General features: G+C 40.3%; 1 protein-coding gene across 1 annotated transcript in view; it reads left to right on the top strand.

The window, feature by feature from the left end:
• LOC146650417 (phospholipase D1-like) overlaps positions 1–11,427 on the top strand; it is a 179,322-nt gene extending 167,895 nt beyond the window's left edge. Inside the window, exon 7 of the mRNA XM_085385483.1 lies at positions 10,860–11,427. Coding sequence (XP_085241609.1) covers positions 10,860–10,894 — 35 coding nt within the window. The 3' untranslated portion in view covers positions 10,895–11,427. The remainder of the gene's footprint in view (positions 1–10,859) is intronic.
• Positions 11,428–17,586: the final 6,159 nt, after the last annotated feature.

The following is a 17,586-nucleotide window of genomic DNA, read 5'->3' as shown; positions in this document are numbered from 1 at the left end:
AGTGATCCACACACACACACGCTGATGCAATGAAGAATGCTTTACTAACAAATGCTGCACACAAACATCCAAATACGGAGTTGGTTACAACAGCAAGAACTGATTGATTATTTATTGCTTAAATGTATTTCATGCCACGCAGAGGGCATTTGTGTAGATTTAGAGGACATGGTCTGAAGCACTTTGATAATGAAAACAATGTCTGTGCGTGATGTCTGTTTATGGCTCAAAGCCTCCACTGAATTGTTTACAGTGCTTCACACAGTCTAACAAGGAGCAGTGGTACAGAGCGAAAATGATGAATGAATGGTGTGAGTTTTATTTCGAAGAGATTATGAAAAGGTTGTGTTGATTCAACTTAGTTGTTTACGTTTTTGCCAAGGTAAAGAGTTGGTGTGTAACTAGTGTCCACTATTGAGTCAAGTAAATCCAACATGTTTTGTTGGTGCAAAAAGGAGTTTTGGTTGATCTTTGGGTTTTGTTTGACACTAGGTTGATTCTATCAGTGAGGTTTGGATTGTTCTCTTTCTCTGAGAGAGAAAAGGATGGTTTTATGCTTGGGCATGTTTGTAATGGGCCCCAGTATCTGTTATTATATGAGTGTTTAATTGGTTACGTCTGTGTTTGCTTTTGTTACAGTGCACTGAGATAAGAACATCTGAGAGGTGTGATCCACCGGTGGTGATATTTTGGTATTTTGTGAGCTCCTGATTTAACAAATCGGCTCCTTAATCCAGGCCTGAGAGAGTGAATTTTAAAGTGTTATAAAATATTCTTACTGAAAACAGTCGCGAAGTATTTTTCTCCATGATTATAATGAGCTTGGGAGAAAATTCACTTATATGGGACACTGATTCTGAAGCCTAAAAGGATTGCAGCGAGTCAATCCAGTCCAAAGAAGGAAAAACAAACAAGGAGCTGTTTCCTTTAAAATGATGACGTCATCTTGCTGGTGATGGAGCCTCGAATAGGTTGCGCGTGAGACTCCATTATCAGCAATATCTGGTATGAATGTGTGTGAATGTATGCATGTGACTGGACTGTGACGGACTGATGACTAAAAGTTTTAACTGACTTGATACTGAGACAAAAACGGTGCCGACTTTAGGATTAGTGAATGTCCACAACAATTCACCCAGCCTGTAGAAGAAGGGTGGATGTTTTGTTTTGCTTTGTTTTGTCTGCAAGAACAGAAGAATGACAGAGACTAAAGAGCTGTAGCTTCACAGTAGTGTGAACTGCAGACTGAACCCTTTGGTTGCTAATTTTGAGCTACTGATGTTTGCGTTAAGGAAATTGTGTTTTATTAGCTGTGTTTTAATTAAGGTATCACATTATATTGTTGGGAATGTTAAATGCTAAAGTGAAGAAAAGGTTTGATCCCACTCATGACTGAGCATGTTATTATTAACCATAGTGGGTCAATGTAGAGAGTGAATTAATTTTAGAGAAATAAAGAAAAAACAAACAAAAAACCCTCCACCGAGGTCTATGAATAAGAGGGGAATGATAGACAGCCACACTCAAAATGGAGATATGTAATGATAAACACTGGTCCCCGTCTTTTGGGCGCTTTCTTGAAGTAGTCAACATTTTAAAAGTAAGATAAAATAACAGGGGCATGTGCTGAGGGGTGGTGCTGCACAAGAACAAGAGTAAAATAAAGAAAATATTGTTTTTAGTTTTGAGAAGTGCAAATTAAAATGTACCATTACACTCAGAGGATCAATATGAAGCTTGATATTTGTTAATTTTGAATGAAGTACATGACTGGTGACTGTTCTGTCCTGAGCTTTTGTTTTTACAGCACCCGCTTGATCACACCAACAGTTTCTCGCCACCGAAGAGGGGTACTTGCAAAAAAAAATAAAGAACGGGGAGGAATATCATCAAAACTGGAAAAAGGTAATCCCCAAAGGGGGTGATAACGCCATAACTTTCACTATGGTCAAATTCTCAAAATTTGACCCTCAAAAATTCTTCAAACATTTAGACACAAAGTGGAGATTTAGATAAATATAATGTCGTAAACCACATAAGCATGAAGTATTTGATTCAATAACATGGTGAAATAACAAGCAGCAAAAGGTTGATCATGTTAATGGTGTTTATTCAAGGGTGCAGAGGAGATTATTATTATTAAAGACAACAAATGAAATAACGAAAAGTAGAAGTGGAAAGAATTTGCGTTAACGGTAATAAAATCAAAACAAAAAGGAATACTAACTAAAACTGTACTGAATGTTCACAAAACTAACTAAAATTAACTGGATTTATAGCAAAATGTGTTTGGTTGCATTGATGTGTGCGTGCCCTGCTGTAGTGAAATTAAGGTAGTACGTTAGTCGAGTCGTCTGTGTTGCTGCTTCGTCCACGCGCAGAATCAGGTCAGGAAAAGTCGGGAGACAGCGCCAGAATAGAATTGAGGATGATTTTAATATGACTGTTTTGTAGACATAACAAGAGTCTTGTAGTGGAGAGGGACGTAATGTCCTCCTGAGACCCAGAGAATAAGAAAAAACAGGGAGAAAATATTTTCGTTTTTTCTTTTTTCTTTTTTTTTTTTTTTCTTTTTTCTTTTAAATGAATCAAGTGTTATTAAAATAAAAAATCTCATAAGATGAAGATCAGGGGCCAACCCAGAAGTCACTGACACTTCACTAGCTGTAAACTATTGGTTTAGGAATAAGTGATGGCACTGAACTTTCTATTTCACAAAAGTCAATTTATTTAGGATATCTGAGGAAGTACTGATTTTATTTGGAGACACAAAGGAACATTTGGCACTTCCCTCATCTCACATCTGTTTCATTGTTGTACCCAATCATTCTACAACTGAAATGCCTTGGACTGCTAACCATTTCAGGCAAGTGGAGTGAACCATATTTTGCTAGACTCTCATCAGATTGGGGCTTCCTTTTATTGATCTTTGGAGAGAAGTCTTCATTACTGGTATTATTCAGGTCTTGTTCACATGTTTGTCCCAGGTTTCTCAGCTAAGAGGAGCTTAAACCCCAGATACTGTGAGTTCTTTTCACACGTTGAGATCACTGATAACTCTCAGCAACGACGTGATCTCGTAGAAACAATTAGGTGTTATGGATTCAACTATAATTGCTACTCTTATTTTTTACTTTACTGGAAAACATTTCTGCATTTTACCCATATTTTATTTTTAACTCAAAATCAAAATTCCAGATTCTACTACATGTTGGTTTTGCACCAGATAGGACGACAGATTTCAGGTGGCCCTGTGTCTTTCTCTATTACATCTGCCACTGCATCTCGATAATCTTCTCTGTGGCTTTTAGTGGGTCCTGACCCTCTCATATTTTGAAAAATCTATGTTTGAATCTCCCTTAATAATTCTGTTAAGAATTCTCTCCGCCTTGGTCAAAAGTTGGGTATTAGGAAAAAGTGAAATAAATATAAATATAAAGTCCCAATGTGTAGAGCACACATTAATAAATTAGTCATGTTCCCTGTGAAAGTAAATGAGCCTAATTCTTAAAGACCCCTGAAATTATTTACTAGATGTTTATTTTTTGAATAAAATAAGAATCTGAGTTTAACAAAACATTTTAAATGTAAATATCAAGCTTACCTTTCTCTCTTCCATAAAATGTGCTTGTGGGCACGCCAGCCATTTTGAAAAGGTGGGAAAAACAATTGGCAAGGCCACACCCCCACACATGTGACATAATTTTAAAGGTACTGTTGTCCTCTCTAAGAAACATCAGGACTTAGAGGAGTGGCAAGTAGAGTATGAGAGCTACAAGCAAAAAACTAAATGTGTACTACAGTGCGCAAAAATGAATTACTGGGCCATCAGGGGGTCTTGAGGGACATTTATAAAAAAAATCAAAAAAAAAAAATCCCACAAACCTTAAAAGTGCACTTGAAAAGCTCACACAAGAAGGTTAACCTAGCTTACCTAGAAGACCTCATCAGGGGGAGCACACTCCCCCTCGTTGAAGAGCTCACCCACTTAACTCGCATTCCAAGAAAATAGCTAACCCCAGATAAGGCAGCGTGATGTATCCCGAGATAACAGGACTGGGACATCTAAATAAAGGTGTGAAACAATCGCCTTCAAAAGGTTATCAATTAACTTTAACCAAAATTAGGACCACTCGGTGCGGCAAGAGTTAATAGCTATTAGTCTCAACACCCAAGGATAAGCAGAAGAGCATGATTGATATGATGGAACTGAGAGTTTGTTACACTTAACTTTTGCAAAACACAAATAAAACTAAATTGAAACTAAGGATTTTCAGAAAATAAAAACTAGACTAAACTAGCAAAGAATTGGTAAAAACTAATTACAACTGGCAAAAAATTGAAAATCTGGAGTCGAAACTAAATAAAAAATAAAACCTAATGAAAATGGCGAAACGTTTAAAACCCTGGTGCAGAGATTGGCAAATCTGACCAGGAAAAGTATGAGATGGATTGTCAGAACAGTCAGCGTTAAAGCCGCATTTGACAGTCCATACTAGGATGGCATTGGACATCTTGGGGGTGGAAAGGGGTTGGTGTGACCAAGGTGTGGTTTGGCTTGTTGTATGTATATTTGAGATCATATGGCTCTGGATGGACCAGTTACCAGGGCATGGAAGGAGGACAGACTCATTAAAGGAGGAGAAGGCATTTCCTGGGATTGGAGATCCTCTGGGTGAGTGGTTGATTAAAAGCATGCATAAAATAGAAGTTATCTGTTGTTATTGATTGGTAATAGATTGATAATTGGCCACATTTACAGCTGTATTGACTTGTTGTAGACGTAGTCGACTTCAGGTTTAAACACTCTCATTAACAGGTTGAAAATAGTGACATTAAAGGAAGAGTATGCAGCGCCACCCTGTCAGACGCCAGTGATGGTGGAGCTCACTGATGAATCAGGTGAGCTGGATTCATGGCTGATTCAAAACTAAGATCCCCCTGCTGTGGTCAGTAAGGGGAGAAAAGGGGGAAATAAAATCAGGAATTAAAGAGGCATTTATAAACGTTTAGGGGTCAAGTGAAACGGGACAAAAGGGGGTGTTTTACTGTTATTTTCAATGTCAGCATTATTATTGTATGAGAATCATGCAACAAGCATTGCATCGATGATCATTTATTGAAGCTTTTGACCTTATACTAACATCTGTGTTCCTGTGATTGTTATAACCTCTGATGAATCTTCTATTTACAGGTGTTAGGATAATGATATAATTTTTCATTGCAGGTGTAACCATGATCATTTTCATACATATTGCAACTTGTTGCTCATTGTAGAGTTGTGCTCAAGTTAATAAGGGTTAAAAGCTACAGTCAGCGCGAATGTCTGACTGATCTATTGAGGGGAAAGGCTTCGAGCATGGAGGGCCGCACGCGCTTACAAAACACTGATATCATGTTATTCTTTGTGATCTTTGCTTCAATTATGTCTTTAAGGTTAGTTTAAATAGTGGCAGTTAATTAAACGACATTTATTAAAATATTAAATACCTGAGTCAGAACATTACACGCGGATCACCTTAAGAGTCTGGGAAACTTTGTAGCTGCCTAACTTTTTTTTTTGAATGTTCTAGCTCCGTTGATTTGACACATTGGAATGTGTCAAAAAAGGGGGGGAAGGTTGAGCTTTAACATCAAACAAGGATTATTTGAACATTTTATAACTTCATTTGTGTCTTTAATAATTTAGGAATGGTAAAGCTTAAGCTAATAGCGGTCCGAGAAGACGGACCTTTTAGAGAATCAGTGAAAAAGCATAAACTATCACTTTCATGTTTAATCATTACTCATTGAAATGAACTGAATAGCGCTTAGAAGATTTGTTAATTTCTTTGTCTTTTGTTAAAAAGAGGGGTTTCAATAATTTTCAGACACACCTTGCAAATGTGCTTATAACGAGTTGGCACTCGGCCTTTTGAAGGTCAGAAGCTTCGTTCGGCGTGACTGTCCGGACTGATAAAGTGTAGGAAACGCCTTGAGTGCAGAGGGCTAAATGCAAATACGCTTACACACACATAAGATATGATTAGAATAAGTCCCTGGGACATTCTGAATGTTTTAGACCAATTCTGAATCACTAGAAGGTCAGTAGATAACAACATTAGATTATTAGGGTTAGGAAGAGAGGTGTTTTGGTTTTCTGTCTCTTACAGAGAAAGGAACAGACACCAGACGAGGCCACAGAGATACGAGGGTCCTTCGCAGCAGAGACAGATACAGTGACTGCAGAGACACCAACTGGGTCCAAGGGTTATGGCGTTTGGGCTCCAGCTAGTCACTTCAAAAGGATGAATCCCATAAATACAGCAATAACCATGAAGGGGTTGACGGAAATCCGGAAACACCAGACCAACGAGGTTCGAGAGGCTCTTGGGCAAAAGGGGGACGCCTTCCTGTTCTTTTCTGGAGGATACACGGGAGACACAGGACCCGAGGATACACAGATCGTTGTTTGAAATAGGGGCAGAATAATCCCCTGATCTGTGTCACGACTGAAGGGTTGTCTAACCCCTGAGGTTGAAGTAAGAAGAACAGAGGATCACGCAACTGGACGACACTGGTAGCTGCAGCAATAAAATAAAGGTTAAGAGCTCTTCGGACAGAGGTTCTAGTCTACGTCTGAATGGTATAAGGGAACACCAAATAAAGCTGTGGGAGAACAGGGGAGTGTCATCTGGACCTGCTATCCTTGTAGTAATAGTTTGTCTTGCACCTGACTTGCGCAAACACAGAGGTCATCTTACATATGGTTTGCCCGTCAGGGGGACAAAGGACCTCAGGATTGAGAAGAGATGAACCCGGCCACACTGGGCTACAGGGTGTTTGTGAGGTCATTATTCTAATGACCGGTCGATCTAGGGGGAATTGTTAGATTATAATATTATTTTATGCCATGTTATACCCCTAATTAAAGATTGTGAATTATTATGTAGTTTTAGTTTGCATTATTCTCCTGAATTAGAAGAAGCTGATAACTATTGCATTAGTTAAACTGATTTGCATTACATTAAACTGCTGACTTGTTGTGAATGAATGATATTGTTTTATGATGCATTATACTGCTGAGTTATAAGAAATCTAATTTGTCTGAGTAGAAGAGAACAGAGTGTGCTGGAGTTTTCTGCCCTATTTCAGCAGGAGCAGATAAACAGGGAGCCAAGGTCGTAGCTTAGGCGCCGTGTGAGAGAAAGCATGTGAATGTTTAGGCTTTTATGATAAGGTGGAGGCACCAGAGGCTATAAGAGTTTGAGCAATGCTCCACCATTTTGACATTTTGAGGCTGTCTGCATCAGTGTCCATCTCCCACGTGTGTGATCATTAAATCATCGTTTGACTCAACCCGGCTGGACCAGTGTTGTTATTGTGGTTTTTCTCTTGTCTCCATCCCCAATATTTTGAACCTTAACAGTCATTAAAGTGTCTCTGTTAGGAAAAGCATCTGTTTCCTCCACTTCTGCAGAACTGCGTGACCTGTAGCATCATTGCAGGAAGTATCCTGTGACAATGAGTGACTGCACATCATCATTATCAACACATAAACCTGTGGTCTGGACCTGCAGTTCTTATTTTTACTGTCTGGTTTTGTGTAAAGCAGCACTTCAGTAAGCACCTGTGAAGCACACAGTCATAGTCGAGTAATGAAGCGATCCATATGTGAAACATATCCCACGTCTACAGGATAGTGGAGGTTACATGGGTCAACCTGGCAAACTGTACCAGCACATGTGATCACACTGATAGCAGAACACAGGTATGTGAGTCTCTACGACGAGGTCAGAAACCAGTAACAAATGTTTCATGTGATTCGTTTTTCTCCAGTTTGTCTGCAGTGAACCTTAAATACTCACTGAACCAGCTGTTTCCTGATGTGGTGACGTGTGTCGGTGATGAAGCCAACACTCTGTCCAGTGTTGGGCAAGTTACTTGAAAACAGTAATCAGTAACTAATTACTTCCCAAAAAAAGTAATCCCGTTACTTTACTGATTACTTATTTTCAAAAGTAATTAATTACTTAGTTACTTTTTAAAAACACGATTTCCAACCTGAGTAGGTGATAAAGCGATAGATCTTTCAGCCCAATTCTACTTTTTCTGCATAATCCATCATACAAAATGTAATCAAATGGAAAAGTCTCTTTTTAAAACTTGTTTTATTAGATTTAATCTTTTAACTTTATGCATCAAGCAAACATTTAATTATCTGCAACATTCTCTGACTGGAAGAAATTAGTTTAACATTTAAACCTATTTTCTGCACATTCCAGCACATAAAATAAAATATTTTTTGTGTTTACACTCAGTCTTTCAAATAGATGCAAGTAAAACACAGCAGAAAATAAATAAAGTCAAAGACTCAGCGGTCCTGTTGCTCTATTTTCACCTGTAAAGCAGGAGTGGGGCAGGCGGAGGTTTACCCTGGTGCAGGTGTGCCGCGGTCAGTGGAAGAATCCGTGAGTTTCTCTGTGAGTTTCCCATTACGTCGTAGCTACTCGGTGCTTGTTGGAAGTTTAGGGGTTTTTCGCTGTAAAAAGAAGTTTTCTTCCCACGCACAGCGGACACTAATGTTTTTGTCACTTTTTATGGAATCAAACTCAAAGTAAGGTCAGTACTTCCACGCTTTAAATGCTGCACGCTCATACTCTCTCTGCACTCGATATGTGATCCACTGTTGATCTGCACACAGCTGTTGTCACTAACGTCGCACTCGCTTACGTCACTGTCGTGAGACATTCTCGCAAAAAAATCACGGTTTTAGTAACGCAGTAACGCAGCGTTCCTACGGGAAAGTAACGGTAATCTAATTACTGTTTTTGCAATAGTAGTCCCTTACTTTACTCGTTACTTCAAAAAAGTAATCGGATTACGCGTTACTGGAGCGTTGTTCTCCTCTGTAACAAAGCAGTGATAAAGGAATAGATGCTGATTTTATTCATTTCAACTTGTGTCTTTGTGCTGCTGGATTCAGTCTGAAGCAGGCAGCAGTGCTGAACCTACCAGTGTAAATGTGATGGTGGAAGCAGAGGCCAGCACTTGGCAGTGCTAAACACAATAAAAGACTCACAAGTTCCTGCTCAAAGGTCAGCTGCCTTCAGATCAATCATTAACCTGCAGCAGGTTGTGGCCTGATGTGTTTGTAAGAGTTTCACTTTCAGGAGGAGAAGATTTAAACGAGTCACACAAATGTGAACTACAAAGTCTGTGACACACAATTTATGCAAACTGCATGAAATCTGACCTGAAGAAATCCAGTCTTCTGCCTGTTGTGGTTGGGACAGCTGCTCGTAGGAGAGTTTGTTTGTAGGAGGTGGAGATGTTCTCAGATCAAGTGCGTAATCGTCTCTTTGTGTAGACGCTAAAAGCTGTGAGCCAAAACTCTCTGCTCTGAAACTCTTCACTCAGTCCTCACGCTGAGAGTTTAGAGGCTGAACTTCTTGTTCCTCCATAACACTTTTCATGAAACAGCAGAAATGAGCTTGTGTTTCTCAGCAGTGCGCACACAGAGAACCGATCCTCTCTGCTCAGTCTGAACAAATCAAAGTGAAACGTCAGTGAAAACACAGCTGCTGATCAAACTGTGTCAGATTAATGCCTCAATGTTTCACTGTGAGGTTAAAAAATACATAAAAATGATTTAAAGAAGTAGGAGGCAGATTTTCACAATAAGAGCACTTTGTTTTTAATTCAGTTAATGTCAAACTGTCATCAACACCTCTGTGTTGTCTCCGTCTCTGAGCAGATTCAGGCATTACTCAAATAATAAAGGCTTTTTTTCACTATTATACTTTTCATTAGTCTCCAGGTTGATGATTATAAACAGAATTATTAAAGTTTTTATCATTTCAGGCTGAAAATCAACATGAATTTGGTTCTAATCAAAGAAGCTCCTTTAATGTGTGTCATTAAAATCCTCACACAGACTTAAAAAGGCGACATTAACATTAAAATAAATGAAAGAAGCTTCAGCTGAGAGCTTCATGCAGTCATCATCAGCAGCTCATAGCAGTCACAGCTCTTTATTACGCAGCTTTGCAGGAATTAAAGTGGCTGAAGTGTCAGAGTTTGTGTGAGAAGCTGCTTCATGGACAGCTGTACACACGTCTTTATTATTTCTTCATAAATCAAACACACAGGTTTGTCTGTAGATGATTTAAAGTGTGTCGTTGTGCAGTTAAAGCTGTTTGTGTGACGCCCTGACCTCCTGGGAATGAAACAGCCAATCAGATCCATCAGAGAGAGAGCAGGAAGTGTGTGTGTTTGTGACAGAACAAGGAAACAGTGATGATGATGAACATAAAGGTCCTCTGATGTTTCCTGTTACAGTAACGCTTGTTCATCTGTTGCTCTCCTACACTTTCCTATAAATAAAGGAGAAAAAGTCCGTTTAGTTTCATTTCCTACAGCTCAGAGTTACACTTCACATTCCTGCTGTCACATCAAAAAGCTTCACTTTGGTCCAACATCTACATGTTAACATGAAACACAGACAGACTCAGAACATCTGGAACATCTGCACTTTGACCCAAACTGTTATAGCAGGATATTTTCTGCATATTTCTTATGTTGGACCTGTTTGAACTGTAAACGACCTGTAATCATCTGTAAATGGTGTGAGACACACTGAGGCCACCTACAGGGCAGCTGGGGAACAGCAGGGATCTGAAATCATATGAGACGTTAGTGAGTGAGAAGAACAAATGGACTTAAGATGGGTCGAAGTGATCAAAGTTGATCTAAAACAGAAGATAAATCCAAAGCAGCATCAGATGAATGTTACCATTTCCAGTTACGGTGCCCTTCATCTAATATGGAAATGTGTTGGGGTTTTTTTGCCGTGTTGTTGTTCTTCCTATTGTGTTTAGGCCAGAGATGCTCTTCAAACAGCGGACAGACATGACCACATTACAAGAACATGGTGTGAGTCCGATTTGATATTCCAGTCAACGCTGAGAGACCTTAACCAGGAAGTCAGAGGTCAGCTGATGCTGCGAGCAGGAAGTGAACCAAGGGAAAGGTCCACTCTACTCAATCTCAAAGAAAATATGCTGGTATTTGTTGATGTTGATGGTACAATAAAAATATATAATATAATAAATAATAAAATATCATGTGATGATGAGATGTGTTGTTGGTGTTTGTATTTTCTGTAAATGTCTTTTTAATGTAAATGCTTTGTTCCAGACGGACAGGGAATCAGTTGCTGTACGATGACATCATCTTGATGTTGACGAGGAGGGCGAGAAAAACTAGTTTTGTCCTGCAGATGGCGATCTTGCACCGTGTTCAGAGAGCCGACACTTTGATGGTGCTGCTCTACTCAGCTTACTTTAGCCTGGGTTGGACTCTATATGAGCAGCTTCCACTCTGGTTTCACTCTTAAACACACTTGTTTGATTTCACTTGTAAAAGTTGAAGAATAAATATTTTATTACAAAATGATTTGTTGATGCATTTTTTTAGGGTCAAATATCTTGTTTGATTTGAGGAATGAACTGTTAGGGTGGAAAAAGAGAATCAGGTTAAAATAGTGGTGCTTTATATCAGTGAAGATGTATAATGTAATTTAAAATGTTGATGATGGGTTGTAGTGGGCTTGTACTTACAAAACTGCCTCATTTTATTGGAACGATCCACAGTTGCATCCATTCACGGATGACATCTGACATCATTTGACATCTGGTCTGAACACGTTTGTACACAAGATGCCTCAGTTCTGGATGTTTCCACAGACTCCTCTGTGCACCTAAAGGAAAGGTCAAGGGTCAGCAGCACATGTAGTTGGGACAAGTCTTCAGTCGCACAAACTACACAATGATTTTCCTCCAATGACGACTTTTCACTTGCAGAAATGGTCCTGTGTGATTTCCAGGCTGTGATATAAAAACTAGTTCCTAATGGCAGCGACTCACTCAGTAAACATGTGTTTCCTTCACCAACCTCACACACAGATCCAATAAGATCAGGAAGTGGGCAGTATAGTACAATATGTGTTATTCTGTGCTGCACTGCCCAAACTAAAGATCTGCTGAAGTGTTGGAAATGATCCAGATGTTTATTTTGGACGATACAGCAGAAGATCAGACATGAAAGTGGAGATAACACAGAAGACCTGCAGCAAAGGTCAGAGGTCAGACTGGGCCCTGGATTCAACAATGAGCCAATGATCATCAAGCAGTGACTAAAGCAGAGCCCTGACCTTCTGACATTCATCACACAGTCAGAACAAATGTCTGCTGATGACTTCATCTCATGAAACGACTGATAGATGTCAGTTCATTGATCAGCTGAGCTGCTGATCTTCATCGTCACAGAAACATTCAGCTTGTTTCAATCAGTAAATAACTCCCACTACTCCCAGTTTGAACTGTTCCCACTCAAAATGCTGTGAGAACAATGATCATTGTAGAACTTCACAAACATCACGTGTTGTTTTCCACATGTAAGATCAGCAAACACACAGAAACTTCCTGTTGCCACACACGGCCTCTAAAATCTCTTCCACGCTTTCTGTCTGAAGTCCACTCTCTGTGTCGGATCCACAGGAAACAACAAGATCTTATTAACATGGTTTTCAATGTGTCTCCTTCCAAAAAGTCCAACCAATGAACAAATGTGTGTATTTGTGGAGGCCGAACAAAAGCATGACACATTCCTCTGTTTCTATAAACTGGAGTCAAACACAAACATGAAGAGTTTCACTGACAGACTCCAAAATGCCCCCACAGTGGATCAAAGGGAAATCCTACAGTGTGGCCAGAGACTCTTAATGGCTCCAACATCAACACATCCACAATGTTGGATCCAGTTCTGCCTCACAGAGTTACTAAGACACACCCTCTGCCAGCATCACAACAGCTCCACCTGCTTCACCTGCCTCCTCAGCATCTGTACACCTGAAGAGAAAAGAAAGGCTCCAACAGCTCAAATCTACAAAGGATTCATGAAGTTTCATCCAACAATAACATGTTTGCCTTCCACAGTGTGCTGTTAGACACCACTGTACCTCTGCCATTTCAAAAAGAGCAGCTTGGGAACATTTTGGCTCCAAACACTTTGTGTTTAAGTTCTTTGTTTTCTTTGTGAAGCCGACAACATCTGGAGCTTTGTGACTCATAGAAACATCATTTTGTTCTTTAGATGACAGCAGATTGGGACTGAATAATCAATCACTATCAAACCAATAAAGACAAACATGCTGATTTTACAGGAACTTTGTTGGAGAAGCTGCAAAGACATGAAACTGGTGGAGATCCCAAACCAGTTGATAGTGCTGGTTATTCCAAATAAAGCTGTTTCCCTTTGAGATGAAATGACTTTCTGTCCTGATATATAATAAAGATGTTGTTGTTTTTGAGCCCCTGTATTAAAAGTAGTTTAAGTGAATGATGATGAGCAAAGATGGTGGAGGTGGTGGATGAAGACCCGGACAGCTGTGGTTGGCTCCTCGTATAGAGCAGAGTGAGGTTGTGTTTGCACATTATTATAAAACCATGTTCACCATATATTTTAGCTGCAGACAATAACATGATTTCTTTGCTGTGGTGATTTTATTCCACTTTGGTAAAATGGAAAACCATCATTTCTTGCTGTAATTCACACATTATTCCAAGAGCCTCAACACGAGCCTTGTAGTCCGACCATATATAGACAAATCAATAGTTGTGTTTGTAACAGCTCATGAACATGAATCGTTCCACATTACTTTAAAATCATTGTAAACTAAACTGGAATAAATGAGTGTTTATATATAGTTTTGTCTCAGCTGTTCATACACAGTGTTTCAGTTCTTATCAGAGTCCCACCGTCTCACTGTGGTGAACCTTTAGCTCTGTTGTAAGCGTGTTGTTAGACCAGGTTTCCCTCATTTAAAAATAATCTCTCATTAGAAATGGACATGATGTCTAAGACATAGAAATGCTTATTATGGGTTCACTTGATGTCACTGAAAAGATGCACATGGGTAACGTGCAGGCCATCCAGCTCCGAGGTTTATCTCCTCACCTCGAGTCTGCGACACTCTCTCCGTGTCCTCTCAGATAAGGGCGCGCACATTTCTGCACGATCTTCTAAATTACAAAGAGCGATTCACAAAACAGAAGCTCACAAAACACTCATCACAAACCAAAAATGGCTCCACTGAGCGTCAAACTGTCACCAGAATTTACTGATAATCTAAAGACTCACAGAACTCATTTTGTCTCATTGTGTCTTAGTTTGAGACATAAGTGCATGATCATAATACTGTGTAGTTAGATGAGACAGAGCTGATGCTTGCTCTTAATTATCCTCTTCATGTTTCCCGAGCCTCAGCAGTGGAAGCTACCATGGATAGAAAGACTACGACTCATCTTAAATCTCAAATCTTTGTCTCCAAAGAGCTGCTGATGTGTCCGATATGATCCACAAGCTTAAACTAGGATTATAAGTGTGTGCAGTGATGTGTGTGAAACCTCTGAGGACTCACACGTGTGTGCTTCAGCCCACGCACACATATGAAGCACTGCGACCTCACACAGAAGTGTTTTACACATCCAACCTGAATCCTGATCATTTCTACAGTTTATTAAGTTCAGCTTCACCTGAACATCAGTGATGAAGCTGCTCTGACTCCATCACAGCTCACAGCTGTTGGAATGAGTCAAACAATGAAGAAGGTTCAGAAACAGCTGATGATTTTACAGAAACATGATGCAAACATGAGAATGGACACATGATTTTTTATTAACAGACACTGTTTATGTTTCACTGTGCATGACGTCATCAACACTGACACCAGGGGGCGCTCATCACCAGCCTGAGGAAGTGTGATAATGGGGGGAGACGCAGTGTTGTGTGTACTGCAGTCGGACAGAAGGAAAAACTTCCTCCTGAAAACATTTTCATCCTTCCCAAAAGTGTTTGAGTCAAATGTTACAAATATATAAATACAATAAAACACAGGGTCTTACATAAAATTAGTGATGCAGTTGTGCACTGAGCACCTTTCCAATGTTCCTTCCTCAGATGAGTCCAGCTGCTGAACACATTAACATCTGTATGTAAATGTAGCCGAGAACCAACCTGAGCACTGCTGGGAAAATACAAAGGCAACCATCAAAGTGCTGTATTATCTTATTTATTCTGAATGTTGACTTAGATCCACACCACGATTTATGAAACTATAGAACTAAAATAACAACAATCGTCTGCTTCTTTAAAATTTCTTTCATTACATCAAACCAGTGAAAACTGAAAAAAAACAAAGAGCTGTTAGCATGTTTAGACCAACTTTGAGACAGAGACTGTAAAGTTCTGCACTTTAAATCCTGCCTGTGTTCCTGCAAATGATTCACACTGAAAGTATCTTAGTTTAGTATTGAGTGAGCCACAAAGCAGCCTGATAGCTTTAAAACAGTAAAAGTAAATGAAATTGACAGTTTCAGTGTAGCTGGATCTATTATTGGGGGGTCATGACCCCCGTAACCCCGCCTGGTCCTGAGGTCAAATCCACCATCTTTGTTTCAGAGCTTCATGTTCTCCCGTGTTTGTGTGCGTCCTCTCCGGTACTCCGGCTTCCTCCCACAGTCCAAACACATGCAGTTAGTGGGGTCAGGTTAGCTGTGAGTGGTTGTGTCTCTGTGTTATTCCACCTTAATAAATGACTTCCTGTTAGCATGAAGTGCTTCTGTAGGACTGATGTCATTTTCATGGTTGGATCATTTAAATGAAGCTGGACTCAGATGCAGTAAATAAGCTGATTGATCATTAATGAATAAAGCTGGTCAAACACATCACGTGGACACATGTGATTGTGTGTTGTAGTATTGATCCCAATGCTGGTATCAGTCCTGGATCAATAACACTGGATGGATGCGTTCAGCATGGAGCCCTGAGCTGTGTTACAGACAAACATGGAAACTGACAGGTCTGTGTCATTCACAGTCTGTAACACTTCTAAACAACAGAGGCTGACCCAAGTGCCTCAGAGCCAGGCACGCTCACATCACAGCTCTCTAAATAAGCCAGTTTCAAAATAAGAGCTGAAAGCTGTGTTTGCTTGTGTTGGCTTATTATTGTGGAGACTAACATTCAGTGATCATGTGTTCAGACTCATAATGATTACTCTCAGAAATCCTGATCTTTGTATTTACTGTGTGTTGGATCAATAACTGAGATTCATGGTATCACACAGCTGTGCTGCTGCTGCTGATGTCAGCACATCTGGAACAATACGAGGTATCTGCTACCAGACTGAGCAGGACGTGAGACCTGTGGACTGTTTAAAGCTGTCCCTCCACAGCTCACTCAGACCTGATCCACACCTCAGTGATATTCTCTGACTTCCTCAGTAGAGACAGAAACCATTCAGATCTGGGACCATCAGCTGACTGATGATGTCACACAGACTGTGTTTTTCAGGAACAGTGATTCTGATGTGAGCCTGCTAGCTGACAGCAGACCTGATGAAAGCACATGTTCACATCTGTGAGGACAGACTGGACTCTTTGACTGCACCTTGGTTCTCCTCAGAGGTCTGTACAGGAGCATGTCCACCCCCACTGAAGATCTCAGTCACTGTGAAACATAGAAAGCTGCTTGTGTGGCCTCTGCCTCACATGTAGATACAGCTACAGGTTTCTCTGTCAGTCAGACTGAAACAGTGTCCTGATGCTGCATCATTCAGCTCTGTGCCCCAGTCAGCATCACTGGGAGCTACCAGTGTTTCTGCCCTTTTCCTGTAACACTACACTCAGCACAGGCTCAGCTGGTATCCAGTGTTGGACTTTGGCTTCAGCTGCTGTGATAGATCCTCTAACATAGATCAGCTCTGCTACATGTTGTTAGATAAGTGCAGCTGCTGTCATGTCCTGATGTTTCTCTGGCTCAGCAGCTTCTCCATCAGAGGTTCACATGGAGCTGATCCAGTATCTCCAGTAACTGTGTTCTGTGCCTCACTGGTTCATCCTTCTGTCTGTGTGACGTCAGTCAGATGTTGAAGTTCAACTCTGTAATCTTCACTGTGTCACAGAGTTCAGTGAGCCCTGTTATTCACAGTATCAATCAGATCATCAGAGAACAGCTGATCAGCAATCAGTGGTGCCAACAGCGCCTCCTGTGGTGAGAGGATGCAATAATGCAATGTAGCATTTTTCCACTCAACACTTGCAGTCATGGAAACTGTCTGTTGGATCTGTGTGACGTTGCTTTCTTGGTTAGAGTTCCTCACAAATGTCCAGATGATTCTTCTAATGAGGCGTCGACCATGTTTGCAGCTCTTTGGAAGAAAACGTCGCCCTTTGCCATCCTTACTTTTCTTTGACTTCTTCAAATGCAGCTGAACTCCAGCTGGTATTTTCTTGGACTTTGCAGCTGTTTCTGGTCATCAGTTCATTCCTGCAAACCTCTGAAGCTGAACAACAATGATGCTGCATTGCTGGCTGATCCCAAAAGGTTGATTCTGTTCATCTGGACGTTTTCAGAAACGTTTGCTCACTGATCAGGTGACTTCTTCAGTCTCAGCTGACTGCAGCTTTACAAGCTTACAAACAGCACATTTGCACAATGACTGAAAGCAGCAGCACCTGATATATATGATACTAATATAATACA

The sequence above is a fragment of the Rhamphochromis longiceps genome, linkage group LG16, assembly GCF_057381845.1.
Source record: "Rhamphochromis longiceps isolate RC_006_pf linkage group LG16, R_longiceps_female_GT1.1, whole genome shotgun sequence".
Classification (NCBI taxonomy): domain Eukaryota; kingdom Metazoa; phylum Chordata; class Actinopteri; order Cichliformes; family Cichlidae; genus Rhamphochromis; species Rhamphochromis longiceps.
Note: the sequence above shows the minus strand (reverse complement) of the source record. Positions and strands in the feature narration are given on the sequence as shown.